The sequence below is a fragment of the Mangifera indica genome, chromosome 20 (genome assembly GCF_011075055.1).
Source record: "Mangifera indica cultivar Alphonso chromosome 20, CATAS_Mindica_2.1, whole genome shotgun sequence".
Lineage (NCBI taxonomy): Eukaryota > Viridiplantae > Streptophyta > Magnoliopsida > Sapindales > Anacardiaceae > Mangifera > Mangifera indica.
The window spans coordinates 10,598,059-10,613,751 of NC_058156.1; the positions used below are offsets into that span (position 1 = coordinate 10,598,059).

At 31.4% G+C, this 15,693-nt stretch overlaps 3 protein-coding genes across 10 annotated transcripts in view; all 3 read right to left on the reverse strand.

Moving 5' to 3' along the window:
• Positions 1 to 2,480, reverse strand: part of LOC123204339 — a 3,028-nt gene extending 548 nt beyond the window's left edge. Inside the window, exons 1-4 of the mRNA XM_044620943.1 lie at positions 1,598 to 2,480; positions 826 to 921; positions 301 to 385; positions 6 to 94 (exon numbers count right to left, since the gene is read on the reverse strand). Coding sequence (XP_044476878.1) covers positions 6 to 94; positions 301 to 385; positions 826 to 921; positions 1,598 to 1,690 — 363 coding nt within the window. The 5' untranslated portion in view covers positions 1,691 to 2,480. The remainder of the gene's footprint in view (positions 1 to 5; positions 95 to 300; positions 386 to 825; positions 922 to 1,597) is intronic.
• Positions 2,481 to 3,237: 757 nt separating this feature from the next.
• On the reverse strand, positions 3,238 to 5,547 carry LOC123204278. 7 transcript variants are annotated; one of them, XM_044620885.1, is made up of 5 exons: positions 5,349 to 5,545; positions 5,036 to 5,145; positions 3,844 to 3,939; positions 3,650 to 3,734; positions 3,238 to 3,556 (listed from the first exon to the last, which is right to left on the reverse strand). In XM_044620885.1, exons 1-5 carry the CDS (start codon positions 5,371 to 5,373, stop codon positions 3,528 to 3,530), a joined length of 345 nt encoding a protein of 114 aa, XP_044476820.1. In that variant the 5' UTR covers positions 5,374 to 5,545; the 3' UTR covers positions 3,238 to 3,527. The 7 variants fall into 7 exon arrangements, 5 of the variants coding, with proteins under 5 accessions (XP_044476820.1, XP_044476821.1, XP_044476822.1 ...); XM_044620886.1 differs by having other exon boundaries at positions 3,238 to 3,741; positions 5,349 to 5,547; XM_044620887.1 differs by adding an exon at positions 4,395 to 4,477 and having other exon boundaries at positions 3,238 to 3,939; positions 5,349 to 5,547.
• Positions 5,548 to 8,364: 2,817 nt separating this feature from the next.
• LOC123203964 (cysteine-rich receptor-like protein kinase 10) lies at positions 8,365 to 11,316 on the reverse strand. 2 transcript variants are annotated; one of them, XM_044620460.1, is made up of 5 exons: positions 10,871 to 11,316; positions 9,903 to 10,113; positions 9,529 to 9,766; positions 9,213 to 9,363; positions 8,365 to 8,962 (listed from the first exon to the last, which is right to left on the reverse strand). In XM_044620460.1, exons 1-5 carry the CDS (start codon positions 11,069 to 11,071, stop codon positions 8,579 to 8,581), a joined length of 1,185 nt encoding a protein of 394 aa, XP_044476395.1. In that variant the 5' UTR covers positions 11,072 to 11,316; the 3' UTR covers positions 8,365 to 8,578. The 2 variants fall into 2 exon arrangements, with proteins under 2 accessions (XP_044476395.1, XP_044476396.1); XM_044620461.1 differs by having other exon boundaries at positions 9,903 to 10,126; positions 10,871 to 11,006.
• Between the last annotated feature and the right edge of the window lie 4,377 nt (positions 11,317 to 15,693).

A 15,693-nucleotide genomic window follows, 5' to 3' on the forward strand; every position in this document is an offset into this window, starting at 1 on the left:
AAAGCAAGAATAAAGCACCCTGCAGCAATTCTTGCAGTTAGTAGATTTGTGGATGCTAGTATCAGTAACATTCCCCAGAAAGATGAACCAAGATCTGGAGTGCAATAATAAAGATAACAAGAGAAACACATTAATTCCAAAAATGTATGCGTCACAAAGAAACAGGCACAATGCCCTTAGAGGTTTTAGACTTTATGTAATGACAAATTCAAAATTCATTTGCAAATTGTAGTGGCCATGTTGGATAAAAGCTACAGATGTAACAAAATGGGCAAAGCAGTCAAGGTTAAGAGAAATTACATCCGGCCGGCAATATACACCAATATAAGCCACCACGTGTTGTTGTCGTTCCACCTTCATCAGCATGAACCTGGATTCCTTCCACCTGCATGCTAACATAGATGAGCTAGAGAATTTCAAAGTGTTTAGTAAATGCAAATGTATACGAAGAAAATATCAGTAAGTAGCATCTCCTCCCACATGAAATCAATGAAGTCACTATGAAATTGACAATTTAATAATTTGACCAGCAGCAAGGAAGCTTGAACGTTTCTATAATGAGAATTAAAAGAAATTAATGAATTACAATGGCTGTTTGTTTCATTTCCTATCATAAAAAGGTCATTTGATTATTGAGATCTTAAACTTATCAGTTACCATAGCAAAATATTGAGGCTCAAATAAATATGCAGATTGCAAACTTCCTCCAGGCCATTTTATATACTAAAGGCAAGTTTAGATAATAAAAATGCACCAAGTATGGTTGTGATTCAACTATCAAAGGCACATTCATGTTAACAATATAAAGCTTAAAAAAGCTCTTACTTCACCACATGTAAGTTTACAGGCAATCGCATGGCTGGCCTCATGAAGAAATACCGTCACAAGCTTGAAGGGTCTCAGCAGAATTGTCCTCCACAGCTGAAAGAATTAGTTAAGAAGATTCAGACCTCAAACACAGAATTGAGAATACACATTTGAAGAAGGAATAAGATAGCAACACATTCACACAACAAACCCGGAGTTTCCTCATGCATTCATAGAAATCCCTCAGTACCCTTATGCATTGCTTTCTATCATTGCACTTAACCAATTGATATTTTCTTCAAAAATCTCAGTAAACTTCAAGGAACCAAGTTAATATTCACCATAAGAGATTTTAACCCCAAGCCATAGATTAACTATAGCTGGATTATTATGGAAAATAAATCAGACCAACGTAATTTCAATAAAAAAGCACAAAAGGGAAAAGAAAATACTCATTTACCTCAATCAATCAATAGTTTTAAATTGGAAAAAGTTATACAAAGACAATAACATATGGTTCAAACACTGGCATTTTAGCTATCCCTTTTACACTGTTTTACACTGAAATAACATTCGGATCAATGGAGCAGTATCCCATTTGGAAAAACACAATCTCACTCGGTTCAACCCAATATTTCTAACCAAACTGCAATGAAATTAAACTTTTCTTGTTTTAACGAAATGGGTGTGATGTGATTCATCTATGTCTATGTAATGCAGTCAAGATTTGATGAAAAAGAAGAGAAACAGGGACCAAAGTTACAAGCTTAGAGAGCAAAGAGATACAGACCGCAAGTATAAGGACAGTGCAGACAGAGACGGTAACAAGAAACACAACTTGTTCATGGTGACAGCAGTTTTTCAGCTCCCAATTAGGCCTCATCTTGGTCAATATATGAAGCCAGAAATAAAGAAAATCTAATAATCAGTGCGGATGTTATCGGGTTGTTCTTTGGTTGATAATTGAATTGAAAATGGAAGAGCAAGAGTCAAGAGAAAATCTGAGAAACGAGGTCAATCATTTGAAGTTGACGAGTGGGAAATAACAGGGTAATAGAGAAAAAAATGGCGTCGAGCACGGGCACTGTCCCACACATTAATTATTGAAACTTTATTATATATTTCAAGCAAATTAATAAATAAATAATAAACTTCTCCAATTTTCTTGACTAAATTAAAAATCGAATCCCAAAGTCTCGAATTGGGTAGCAGCCCCATCCTTTGATCCGCCATTATAATATAAAAACTTGTGTATGACAACTGAGTCATTGCTGGCAACTCATTTCGCAACTCGCTCCTTCTTCTTCAACCTTCAAATCTTAAAATTCCAGACCCTTTTGATTCAAACAACCAACTTTCACTCACCCAATACCCCGCTGGAGACATCAGTAAGCTCTGGATGAGTCCCAGTGGAGGATTTTTCTAAAGATTTACTAATGGAAATCCGTCCGAGATGTTTCCCAAGTCTTTAAATTTGCTAGCTTTTCGCGTAAAGTTTGATTGCAGGCTTGATGCTGCTCCTGTAAATATTAACGATATTCAATGTCCTGTTTTTCCAGAAAAATAGTCGTTTCTTCTTAATACTCGACTCGATTCGCTTGAATGGTTTTAAGCTTATTGAGAGAAGCTTGAATGGGTCAGGTGATAGATAGATTGGAAGAGAGTCTTGTCTGTAAGAGTTTCCGGGATGTAAATGGAATTGTATTTACAATAAAATAACGAGTACACAATTTGAGTATATAAATAATGAGTTATCATATAATTGAATGTTTTTAAATTAAAGATAAAATAATATCTAATCACATGTTAGCACGTCATCTCTCATTTTCGTCGGATCTTGTCTTCATCTTTTCGACGAAATTGAGTTATTTTAAGTGTCAATTAACGCAGTCTAAGTTGTCAAACAAGAGAAGTTTGACCGTTGGAGGGAGAGAAGGTATGGAGAGATATTCGTTGTTGATGACGACATTGGATTTGATACCAGAGATCTGAAAACTAAACCATAGGAGAAAACTATCATTTTTTAAAATTTGGGTTGTAAAAAAATTTTTAGTTTTTAAAGTTTAAGTAAGGAAAAAAAGATTAAATTTTAGTTTATTTTTAATATTACTGATAAAATGACGATTTTATCTCTAAAATCGTTAATTTTAATCTTTTATTTATGAGTATGTATTTGAAATTTTCGAAGATAAAAAGTGTAAACTTGTGATAAGAGGATATTTTAGGTGGGAATAACCTTAGGCCTAAGTACAAATACAAATAGATCTTAAAGAGGTCACAAGCAAAAGCACATTAAGAAACCCAGTTATTATTAACAAATTTCTTTCAATTTTTGTATAGAAGTGAAATGAGTCACCTTTCTCTTCTCATGGCATATACTGTTTTTTAGTGGTTTTAAATTCATTCTATATGGTTAACTTGGCATTCAAGTTCCTAGTAAAGTTCTGTGGATTATGTTTCCATAAAGATCCCATGTATCTTCTGCCTTCAGAAATTATAGTGTCTTACACAGATGAAAAGACATGAATAGAAAGAACATAAATTTGTCAGGTATCTACACTAGTTACATTTTCAGCTACACCAAGTGCCACAAGCAAAGCAACAATAAAGCACCCAGCAGCAATTCTTGCAGTAAGAAGATTTGTGGATGCTAGTATCAGTAACATTCCCCAGAAAGATGAACCAAGATCTGACAAATAAGTACAATGCCCTTTGAAGTTTCAGATCTTAACATTGAATAGGATGCAATCTGGAAATACATTTGGGAATTGTAGTGTCCATGTTAGATATGAGCTAAAGATATAACAAAATGAGCAAAGCAGTAAAGGATAAGAGAAATTACACCCGGCCGGCAATATACACCAGTATATGCCACCACGTGTTGTTGTCTTTCGACCTTCATCAGGATGAACCTGGATCCCTGCCACCTGCATGCTAAAATAGATGAACTAGAGAATTCCCAAATGTTTCATATGTTGGTTCACCATATGTAAGACATATTCATGTGAAGAATATAAAGTTTAAAATAGCTCTTACTTCACCACATGTAAGTCTACAGGCAATTGCATGGCTAGCCTCTTGAAGAAATAATGTCACAAGCTTAAAGGGTCTCAGCAGCACCGTCCTCCGCAGCTGAAAGAATTAATTGAGAAGATTCAGACCTGAAACACAGATTTGAGAATACACATTTGAAGAAGTACTAAGATAGCAACACATTCCCCCAACAAACCCAAAGCTTCCTTATGCATTCATAGAAATCCCCAAGTTCCCTTATGAATTGCTTTCTATCATTATACCTAACCAATTGATGTTTTCTTCTAAAATCTCAATAAACTTCAAGGAACCAAGTTAATATTCACCATAACAGATTTTAACCCCAAGCCATAGATTAATTGTGGCTGGATTATACAGAAAATTAATCTAACCAAACTACTTTCGATAGAAACGTTTCTGAAACACTCTGAAATTTGTATGAAACGTTTTGGGTGTTTCAGAAATATAAAAAATTTGAGGCACATTTTTAGGAAAAGGGAATCAACTAAAAATTGATTTCATGTATCATTCTTCTCTACAATTTCAAACCCTACCTTTGACTTCGTCTCTCCTCCTCTTCGACATTTGAAACTTCTTTCCTCTCCGGCGTGTTAAAACACATCTCTAACTTCTCCAACTGTCGATAATGCTAAAAAAATCAGCTTATTCAGATTTGATATATACTATTTAGTAGATTGAACTTTGATATTTATATAAAAACCTTTATATTTTTCATATTTATAAGTTTTTCCACATTTTCATTTTCTATATTTTTGAGAAAATACATTTTAACATTTTTATTTTCACGTTTATACGTTTTTATGTTTTCGTTTCTGTGTTACATAACTTTCAACAAAAGGAAAAAGAAAAGAGTCATTTACTTCAATCAATCAATAGTTTTTAAATGGGAAGAAGACATAAAATGACAATAACATATGATTAAAACACTGGCATTTTAGCCATCCCTTTTACACTGTAATAACATTTGGATCGATGGAGCAGTTTCCATTTGGAAAAACACAACCCCACTCTGTTTAAACCAATATTTTTAACCAAATAGCAATAAATTTTGAACTTTTCTTGTTTTAACGAAATGGGTGTGATGTGATTCATCTATGTAATGCAGTCAGATTTGATGAAAAAGAAGAGAACCAGAGACGAAAGTTACAAGCTTAGAGAGTAAAGAGATACATACCACAAGTATAACGACAGCGCAGACAGAGACGGTAACAGGAAACACAACTTGGTCATGGTGACAGCAGTTTTTGAGCTCCCAATTGAGCCTCATCTTGGCCAATGTATAAACTGATGCACAAATCAGATAATATTAGAAAAATAGAAGAACAGGGGAATGAGAAGAAGGAAGATTGTTTAGAGAAAGAGAAATTATTGCTCATTCATTATTCCATTCCTGCCTTAATGCTTAAGTCCAGGATATATATCCTTTCCTTACGGTTCAAAGATTTAAAGTAACTGTAACAGGACAATGCAAAAATATTAAAACCTACGACTTTTATTGCCACTACACAGCATCAACCCAAAAACAAAGAAAAATTAATGATCAGGGCTGATGCTATCGAGTTGTTCTTTGGTTAATAATTGAATTGAAAATGGAAGAGCAAGCGTCAGAGAGAATTTGAGAAACAAGACTCAATCATTTGAAGTTGACGAGTGGGAAAAATCTTGGGAACTGTTGAAGAAAATCAGCGAAAAAAATGGCATCAAGCATGGGTACTGTCCCACTCATTAATTGTTGAAGACTTTATTCCCACCTAAAGATCATTGCATTTCCAATTGGTTCCTTTTGACTACTAAAAACTCGAACACCTGTTGTGAATGCTCTAAATTAATGACACTAGCTAATTTGATTATTTTATTTATATTTAAAAAATTAATAATTTCTTCTAAAATTAAACTTTAAAATGTTATATTTTCCTCTGTAAAATTTTTTTCTTTTATCCTTTTCCTTTTTTCAACACTGTCATTGATCGATTCTTTCTCTCTCCCCTTTTGTTCCTCTTTTTCGACACCTTCTCCTCATCTTTGTCACCCTAGGGAGAAGGCAAGATAGAATCGGTTAGTGACAACTCCCCAAAAAGGGTGAGAAAAGAAATAACTTAAAAAATATATATAATATTTTAAAGTTTAATTCTAAGAAAAATAGATAATATTTTATTATTTTTAATATAAAATGATAATTTTACTCTTAGAACTGAACTAAAATTGTTAATTTTAACCGTCTATAAATAGATGTTTGAGTTTTTAATAATTAAGAGATATCAATTTGGAAGTGCAGGGAACTTTGGGTGGGAATAAGTCCTTTCCCCATATTTAGAGCAAAATAAAAAATGATAAACCTCTCCAATTTTCTTAATTGAGTTGAAAATCGAATCTCAAAATCTCGAATTGGGTAGCAATCCCATTCTTTGATCCGCCATTAAAATATAAAATTTTGTTGTGTATGATAGCCAAGTCATCATTGGCAACTCATTTCGCAACTCACTCCCTTTTCTTCAACCTTCAACTCTTAATATTTGAGACCCTTTTGATTCAGAACCCACCTTATACTTAGACCCTAACAATTAGGGGTGAGAGGCTCTGATTACCTTGTTGAAAAAGAGAGAACTGGAATCGATTAGTTCTTAAAAATTGGAATCGAAATTGGACCCTCTTGTAATATGTCCCTACTTGGAACCAAGATGATCGGTTCAGAGTAGGGTCTGGTTCCTATCTGAAACTAACAATTAAAATTTCTTATAAGGGCTTTTTTTTATTTTTGGGTTTAAAGATTTATTGAAGAGCTCAAAACTATATAAAACCTACACTAGAAACTCATATTTTCTAATGTAGGATCCAAATCTCATACCTTACACTTAGATTCTAACTGTTAGGGGTGAGAGGTTTTGATTACACTGTTGAAAAATAGGGAACCAGAACCAATCAATTCCTTAAAACTGGAATCAGAACTGAACCCTCTTGTAATAAGTCCCCACTTGGAACTAGGATGGTTGGTTCCGAGTATGGTATGGTTCTTACCTGAAATTGACAATTCAAATTTCTCATAAGGTATTTTTTTTTTTTTTTGAGTCTGAAGATTTAATTTTGGGTTAAATCATTTTTTTAAAATATCAAAATGAAAAGAAGAAGGAGCAAAGGGCACGCTGTAATTGAAAGTAGAAGTAGAAGAAGCTTTTCATTTGGGCAAAAAGAAACGAATTTGAGTGATAAGGAGATTCGTGACAACTGTTGTTACTGGCATTTAATGCAAAGCAAAGCATAGGCCATTTACTGTTATTCTTCTCCCAACAAGATCAATCTTGGCATGATGCTGCTTCCTGTAGTCTTTACCTGTTTTTTCTAATTTTTTTAAATTTTTTGATTTTGGATAAAGAAGGGAGGCTTTGTTATAGTTCAATGAGTTAGACAATGGAGGCTTATTGCGGTTTAATAAGTTAGACAAGCGTAGGTCAAGATTGATAATGAAGGGAGACCTATTGTGCATTAGATTTGGTTCCTATGTTTGGTTTCGATTTTTAAGTGTTTGGAACCAAAACTACAACCGAAACCTACCGGTTCCAACAAATTGAAACCGGAACTTACCCAAGATAGGCTAGTTCCGATTCTGGTTCAGGTATTTGCTTACTGCTACTAATAGCTTATTGTGACAAGCTTGAATGGAGCAAGTGATGGGTAGTTTAGAAGACAAAGTTTGTTCTGTAAGAGTTTTCATGATATAAATGGAATCATATTTAGAATACTCATGATGTATTATCATATAATTGAGTAATTTTAAATTAAAAATAAAATAACGTTTATTTATATTCAAAGCTCCCAACATAATTTTTAAATATGTGATTACATGATTTTAAATTAAATATTACATTAAATTATATCATTTTGATATACGATTAGGTATTCAAAATTTTCTTTACGTATTAAAAATAATTTTTTTTGAAACAAAAGACTCTTTCACCCAAACTTTAATGAATCGGTATTTTTCATCCCAAGTTTTAAAAAGTGATTTTTTCACCTCTTGTTAAATTAATTAATAATATCGATTAATTTTTCTTTTTATAAAGTTCATAACTGAAGTTAAATTACAATTTATTCCCAAAATTTTATAAAATTTAATCTATCACTGATAAATAATTATAGAAACTAAAATGGTTAAGAGTCAGCTGGACTATTCCTGTCTTGTTGTTATCACCTTTGTATCACTACCAACTGTCCATCAATGGATCTATGGCTTCTCGATTAGATCTGTTATTGACAAATGTTGTTTTGCCTAAATGTTATCGTTTTTACCAACTCCAAAATGTCTAGTTACCCGCTTGAGCCCCAATTGCATCTAAATCTGTCGACCCTGTCTAAGTATTTTTTGGCAATCAATAAATGAGAAAAGAGAAAAAAGATTAAAGAAAAAAGGGGAGAAAAAGGTAAAATGAACCTCCACCTCGGCTGAAGCGCCAACAGTAAGTGTTTCACTTCATTCTGAATTGTTTTATACTTTCAGCAGTCTCCCTATTTAATGTAAAATCTCAGATTATGTATTTTTGGGAAAGGTCTGAAGCTCCATTTCCACTGAGTAATTTTTGTTCATCAAATTTAACACAAGCAGATTGAAAAAACAGCTATCTGCATTCTAAATTGCTATCCACTATAATAAAACAAAAAATAATAATAATAATAAACTTTACATACATAAATAGTGCTAATTACTCACTATTATGAATGGAGATTATCTACCCTCATCAATGGAAGAATAAGAGATGGAGTTTCTGGAGAATTCCTCAACAAAGCTGTTACCTGCAGAAGTCCTGGTAACACCTGTGTTGGTACTGGTAGCATTCGTATTAGTATTAGTAGTTTTAGTGAGTGCTGAAGTGCTGGTTGTCCACCGGCTTGCACGTCCTTGAATTGCAGGTTTACCTGGTCTAGGCAATGTAAACGAGTCACTTGAGAGCATGAGGTGAACAGAATTCATGTCAGGCCTATCTGCAACGCTTTGTTGACAACATAACAAGCCTAGCTGAATGCACATTGCAGCCTCATCATGATTGCACTTTGTAAGGCTTGGATCCACCAGGTCCAATGGCTTCCCATCTTGGTAGAGTTTCCATGTCTGTATGAGAAAGCAAGAAAAATTATGCCCACTGATTCATCTATACTATTAAACCGGGTAAATGCAACAAGTTCCAGAAAAACAGAATCTGAATCTAACATGAACGCAATCCAAAACATTTGTGCCAAGACTCCTGTGGACACGGTGTGAATAACTAAGAACATTCCTTAACTCATTAATTGAAGGTTATATATGTAGTTACTTAGGGAAAGAAGTATGATCAGAAGAATCCTTCATGGAATTAACTTACGTAGTTCAAGAGGTCCACCTTTTCTGCGCTAAGACTCCTATCTTGGTTTTTCCTTGCACTTACTATCTCTAAGACCAAAATTCCATAGCTGAAAACATCTGTCTTCACAGACAAATATCCATGCATCGCATATTCAGGGGCCATATAGCCACTGCATCAGCAAAAGATTGAATTACTAGCATTTTTCTTAGCTTCTCAAGTAATGTTGACAACAAATTAGCCCAGGAAAACTTGAACCAACCTGGAACTAATATCACTTTTGTTTATTGAGTACTGTCTAGAAAAAGATGAAAAAAAAAAGTGCGGAACTACTCACTAGGTACCAGAAATCTTGAATGTATTTACATGGGTGTCTTCTCCAGGAAAGAGCCTTGCCAGGCCAAAATCTGAGATTTTTGGGTTCAACTGCCCATCCAACAAAATATTACTTGCTTTAATGTCTCTATGAATGATCCTTTCTGGGGCCTCTTCATGCAAGTAGAGAAGACCTCTGGCAACACCTGTAACTATCCGGTATCGTGTTGTCCAATCCAGTGATGCAGACTTCTTTTTGTCTGACAAATTTCATCTCTCAAATGATTAGTCTTCCTCATAGCAAACAACCCAGTTGAATATCAATATCTAAAATTCAGTCAGTCAAACATAGATGCAAATCCACATGGTTGAATTTATTTGTTCTCTTTCTCTTACCAAATAGAAAGTAATCAAGGCTTCTGTTTGGCAGATACTCATAAACAAGCATCTTCTCAGGTCCTTCAGCACAGCAACCGAACAAAGTGACTAAGTTTTTGTGCTGAATTTTCAACAAAAGCTTCACCTCATTAGTAAATTCTCGAAGCCCCTGTCTGGAGTCTAATGAAAGCTTCTTTACTGCTACTTCTTGACCATTTGGCATCAATCCCTGTAAAGACAGGCTAACATTGAATAATTATTTGACAGAAATTCCAACCGCAACTCCTGCCTTAGCCCAAACAGGATAAAAGCAAAAACAACTGTGATTAATGCTCAAAATTAGCCACAACAATAAATTTTGACATGATGCAATCAAAAGTTCAATGAATACATTCAACTAGTCTCACTCTGGTACTTTCCCCACGATATGTTGAGAGGATTTCATTGATCTACCCAACCTTTTAATGTAAAATTGCTTGGTTCGAATTTAAATGAAAACAGCCCTAGAAATCATCCAAAGCGTCATCAGAAAACTTCCTAGAACTTTCATAAAATCGAGCACCAGCCTCTTGATTATTCTCTGAAGTTCTCAACTAGAGAGACCCCATTAACAATATTTACCCTGCTATCTCTTACAAATTTTAAAAAAAGAAACTTTGTTTTCTACATGCATGAAAAAATTTTCAATTAATATTATATAAAGAGATAAATCTTCCAGTCAGAATATCTGGTTTCCTATATTAATAAAACAATAAAAATAAGCCATAAATTCAGTGTAAGTATCGAAAAGTCCATAATGTCGATTCCAAATTACACAAGCAAATAGCATAAAAAATTAATAATAAATTTAAATTCTCCTTCCAAGTTAAAAAATTCAGCGTCTCCAAGAGTTTCAAATTTTGCCAGAAACTCCTCCCCCAAAATCATTCATTAAAAAGAGATTCACAAAATTTCCAAAATTGGCCCTCACAGAGCATTTCAATTACCTTGTAAACGGGGCCAAAGCCACCGTGGCCAAGCTGATTCAACTCAGAGAAGAAGTTAGTGGCTATCTGGAGAGTATGGAGAGCGAAGAAGAGGTCGGAGGAGTCGGTGCCATCGGCTTCATCAGCGGCGTTGTGCCTCTTCCGGAAGCAGAAGAAAAGCCTGGAGAGAAAAGCGTTCAAACTCATGGACAAAGCCCGCATGCAGGCGAAGATAATGGAGGATTAGGAGATCGGACTGCCCAGCTGTGTTGTGTTGATTTTGATAATTTGAGCTTTTGACTTGGGTTCCACAGAGTCAATAGAAATGCCTACGAACCTGCACGTACCTTGTGGGTGATATTGGAAATTTTGAGAGTTTAAGGGTACAGTGGAGTTTACTTCGTCTCCGACGGCTAAAACTAACAGTCATTGACCAAGAGCTGAATGGCTGATCTTTCAACTAGGGATGCAGCCACGCTGAACCTGCGTATAGCATAGTTATTAATATCATAAAAATGGTGTATATTATGAGATATATTAATTTACTATAATATAATAAATATATAATATAATATAATATAATATAATATATATTATAGATATTAATTAATATATTTTTTAAATAAAATAATAATATAATATAAATGTATATGCGATATTTAAAATTTTTAAAAATAGTAAAAAATATATAATTAATACATTATCATTTTCAAAAATATCTTAAAAAATATTTGAGATATTTTTAAAGATATTTTTAAAAATGATGATGTATTAATTATATATTTTTTATTATTTCATTATTAAAAAGTCGTATCTTATAATACAATATAATGTTTTATATATGATACAAAAAATTAAATTTTTGATACATAATATGATACTCAATTTAACTATCATGTGTTTAGTTCAAACTTGATCTCAATGCATATGCATAAAACATTAGATAGAAATAGTTATTTTAAGTTTGGCTTGAGAAATTATATTTTAATTTTTAAAATTTTGTAAAATTATATTTAAACATTTATAATTTATATATTTATCAACCATATCCTAATATTTAAAATTAAAAAAATAAAATTTTACAACGTACATATAAGGATTAAAACTTTTAAAGACATAATAATATTGTATTTGAATTAAATTATAAGATAATATATTTATTGAACTTTCTAATATTAAACTCAGGTTTGGTTTAAGAGTCAAACTCAAAAAACTCAAACTTGAGAGACGTTGAGCGAACAAACGCTTGTAAGCGTTTCGACTTGTTTACAATCTTACTTTTAACCAAAATGATTACTCGTTTTCTAGTACAATAAAGAATTAATAATATACCAAATATCATGTTTATCTTTATACAAAAATTATCTATTGCCGAAGAATAACGTTATCTGTACACATTTTTTAATATACAAATAGGTATATATATAATGTATCATAATGTGATTGAATAATTTAAACTAATAATATGATGATATATTATGTATATGAGTAATATTGTATGTATATATTTTTTATACATAAAATAGATATACAGATAATTATCATTAAATGATTCGATGTTACTTTATTTTTAATTTAAAATTAATCAATCACATAATAATATATTATTATATATTTATTTTATATATAATTTATCTTATATATTTTTTATTTATATATTTAAAAATATATACACATAATTTTATTGTATAATAAAAAACTCTTTTGTTTTTTTTGCGTTGGTGTCAATTTTTTAAAATTACACAAGAAAATTACGTCAGTCAAACCTCAGGTTGACATAATTAACTTTTTATGACAAAACCGCACTAAGTCGCAGGTCAAAAACGTGTTCTTTCTATCTAAAGTAATTCTGTACTGGTCTACGCCTTTCCTTCCTGGAGGGCATAGAAGAAGACGTTTTCATTTGTTTTTTTATTTTTTAACCAAAAAATTCTCATCTAAGCTAATTTGTCTTTCTAATAAAAATTAATTATATCAAATAAATTAATAATAAAATCTTAAAATAGTATCGATCTCTATTATAATTATTTAATAATCAGTCAAACCTCAGGGTTGACTCTAGTTAATCCTAGTATTCTAGGACTAAACCCCCACTGAACCGCAAGTCAATACCGCGTTCGTTCTATAGTAAATATGGACCGGCCTACGCCTTTCCATTCCTGAGGATACAGAAGAAGACGTTTTCTTCTTCTCTGAGTTGATTTGTCTCCAAGAACCAACCAAATAAATCAGGATAAATGTTGGGTTTAATTTAATTAATGAGGAGTATTATCTCAATATATCCTTAAAAAACTTAAATCCAAACTCCCCGTCTTCTAAGCCCACCTCATCACCATCAAAACCATCTCTAGAAGGTAAAAGACGTTTTCTTTTTTAATAAAACTATGTATATATATTTTTGGTATATAATTTATATATACAGATGAGATATTCTCATGTGATTAAATTTTTTTTTATCATATGATGATACATATTTTAAAATCAACTAATTACATGATGACACATCACTGTGTATATAAATTGTGTACCAAAAACAGGTACACATAACATTGCTATTTTATATTATACATCATTTTGTATACATCTTTTAAAAATTAAAAATAAGAAATTTTAATTATAATATTATTATTTTAAAAAATATCGTAAACATTTTTAAAAATTCAAAAATTTTTTAAATACACACTTATTAGGTCATTAATTTTTTTAAAATATATATTGATTCATATAAATAATATATATTATAGTTTATAATATATATCGTATCATTTGATACGTTTATTACATCATATAATTTTTAATACACCTTAAAATATATATTATTAACTCCAAATGTTAGCAAAACTGATAAAACATTATAATTTTCAAGATAAGAATCTGAATTCGAGTTTTTATCATATTTATAAAATATTTAATTTATTTGATATAATAATTATAAATTCAGTTATTATACCTTAAATTTATCTGTTTAACAAATATAATAAATACAAATGGACTCTGACTATAAAAAATATAAATATATATATATATTTTTACCTCTATTATAATATACATTTCAAATACAAACTTTCAATAATTTATTATTGATGGATTTCGTTTTCATATTATAAAGTCTGATTTGAACCTTGACGGAAAAAATCTTGATGGTCGGTGGGACAACCCCTCTGTTCATTCATTAATGTTACGTCCAAAATTCCACGTCCAACGGTAGTTAAATATCAAATCATATAATTTATTACAACTTTAGATGCTTAGTTACGGTTGAATTTAAATGTTATAATGTTACGTGCTCTCTTTAAGCCTTCAAAAAAATTGATTAATGTAAATTTAATCTTGAGGCGTATTTTATGGGCAAAACCATGAAGTTCATAAAATTCAAAATAGAGAATATCTCGTGACTTTAAATAACTTTATTGACTTTAACATTTATAATTTAGTTTAAATAATTAATAATTAATTGACCTAAACTCAAAATTAAGTTTGAAAAAACACAAAGGCTAGCCTACCTTTGAATTTTGAAGATTTCTTAGCTGAGAAAAAGGAAAATTATTACTAGGCAATTGCAAATAGTTTTCCTTCCAAAATTCTTTAAAAAAATAATAATAATAAAAGTGAAGAATTAGGCAAAGCATCAAAATTTTCAGTTGACAATTTATAATAGTTTAATTAGAATTAAGGTTAGATTTAAAATGAACTTGTTCGAGTTCAAAACAAGTCTATTCTAAACGGATACGAGTATGAACACTGGTTTAGGGATAAAGTAATTTTTTTTTTTTAATTTTTAACAAAAATAAAACCGTGTGTCTTGCTTCCGCTTTGCCTTTGAAGAAAAAAAAAAACTGTAAACTAAACCTAAGGAAATTTATTCTACTTCTACTTTAGCTTTGAAGACTACGAAGCAAAATCACTTTGTCGTCGTAGAACCTAGACGATCGTTCACACTCCTCGGTGACTAATGCTGCCTCTTCGAGTTCTCCTGTTCAATTGTCGCAACTTTGACATCGTTGGTTACTTTTCATGGCACTTCAGTTCATCGTTGCATTCCGATTCTCTTTTTCATATCTTTAACTACACATCAACAAAGTAAGTTAATCGATTTCTATTTGTTGAGTTTGAAATTGGAGTTTTATAAATTGAGTCTCTGTGATTTTGGTGAGTTTGATAATGAAGGAAATGTTATTGTTGATCTTGGTATTCCGTATGCTTGATTTTGGTTTTTGTTATTGCTGCAAACAAACCTGAGTTAATTACGAATTGATCATAAACGATAAAAATATGAAGTGAGCCAAATACAAACACAAGTTTCACCTAGCTCGGTAAGCTTGAGTTGAGCCTAAGGCTTGATTCTTAAAAAATGAGTCAGACCCTATTCGAGTTCAATTTGATTCAAATCCAACTTTCTATGTTGTCATATGATTGATATTATTTTATCTTTAATTTAAAATCATCTAATCATGTGATGATACATAATTTAAATACTAATTAAATATTCAAATTTGGATGTAAATAGTTGATTAACCAACACAACCAACATATATATTATTATTCTTTTTATTTGCAATATCATTTGACACACGCAAATGTTATAAATGTTTTTTATTTTATTTTTTATATTTAAATAAAAAATTAACATTTTATTTTTACTTATGGCCATCATTATCCTTTAAATAAAATTAGATTTTTAAATTGAACGATCATAGAACTTAAAATTAAAAAAGATTACAAAGAATCCTAAGAATTAAACTCAACGTATTTAAATTTGGGCTCAGTTCTTTTTGGGCTTAGATTTTATTTGTGATGTTCAAACTTGGCTCATTTAAATATTTGTGGCTCTAAACAAAAATTTT

Excerpts from the sequence above, each read along its gene's own strand:
- LOC123204278 (XM_044620883.1), bottom strand. The coding sequence starts at position 5,373 with ATGCTGTGTAGTGGCAATAAAAGTC. Across the intron at positions 5,146-5,348 it reads GTGTAGTGGCAATAAAAGTC|TTTATACATTGGCCAAGATG; the intron begins GTAGGTTTTAAT and ends TTTGTGCATCAG. Across the intron at positions 3,735-3,843 it reads GTAGACTTACATGTGGTGAA|GTGGCAGGGATCCAGGTTCA; the intron begins GTAAGAGCTATT and ends TTTAGCATGCAG.
- LOC123203964 (XM_044620460.1), bottom strand. The coding sequence starts at position 11,071 with ATGCGGGCTTTGTCCATGAGTTTGAACGCTTTTCTCTCCAGGCTTTTC. Across the intron at positions 10,114-10,870 it reads GCTTTGGCCCCGTTTACAAG|GGATTGATGCCAAATGGTCA; the intron begins GTAATTGAAATG and ends CTGTCTTTACAG. Across the intron at positions 9,767-9,902 it reads CCTTGATTACTTTCTATTTG|ACAAAAAGAAGTCTGCATCA; the intron begins GTAAGAGAAAGA and ends GAAATTTGTCAG.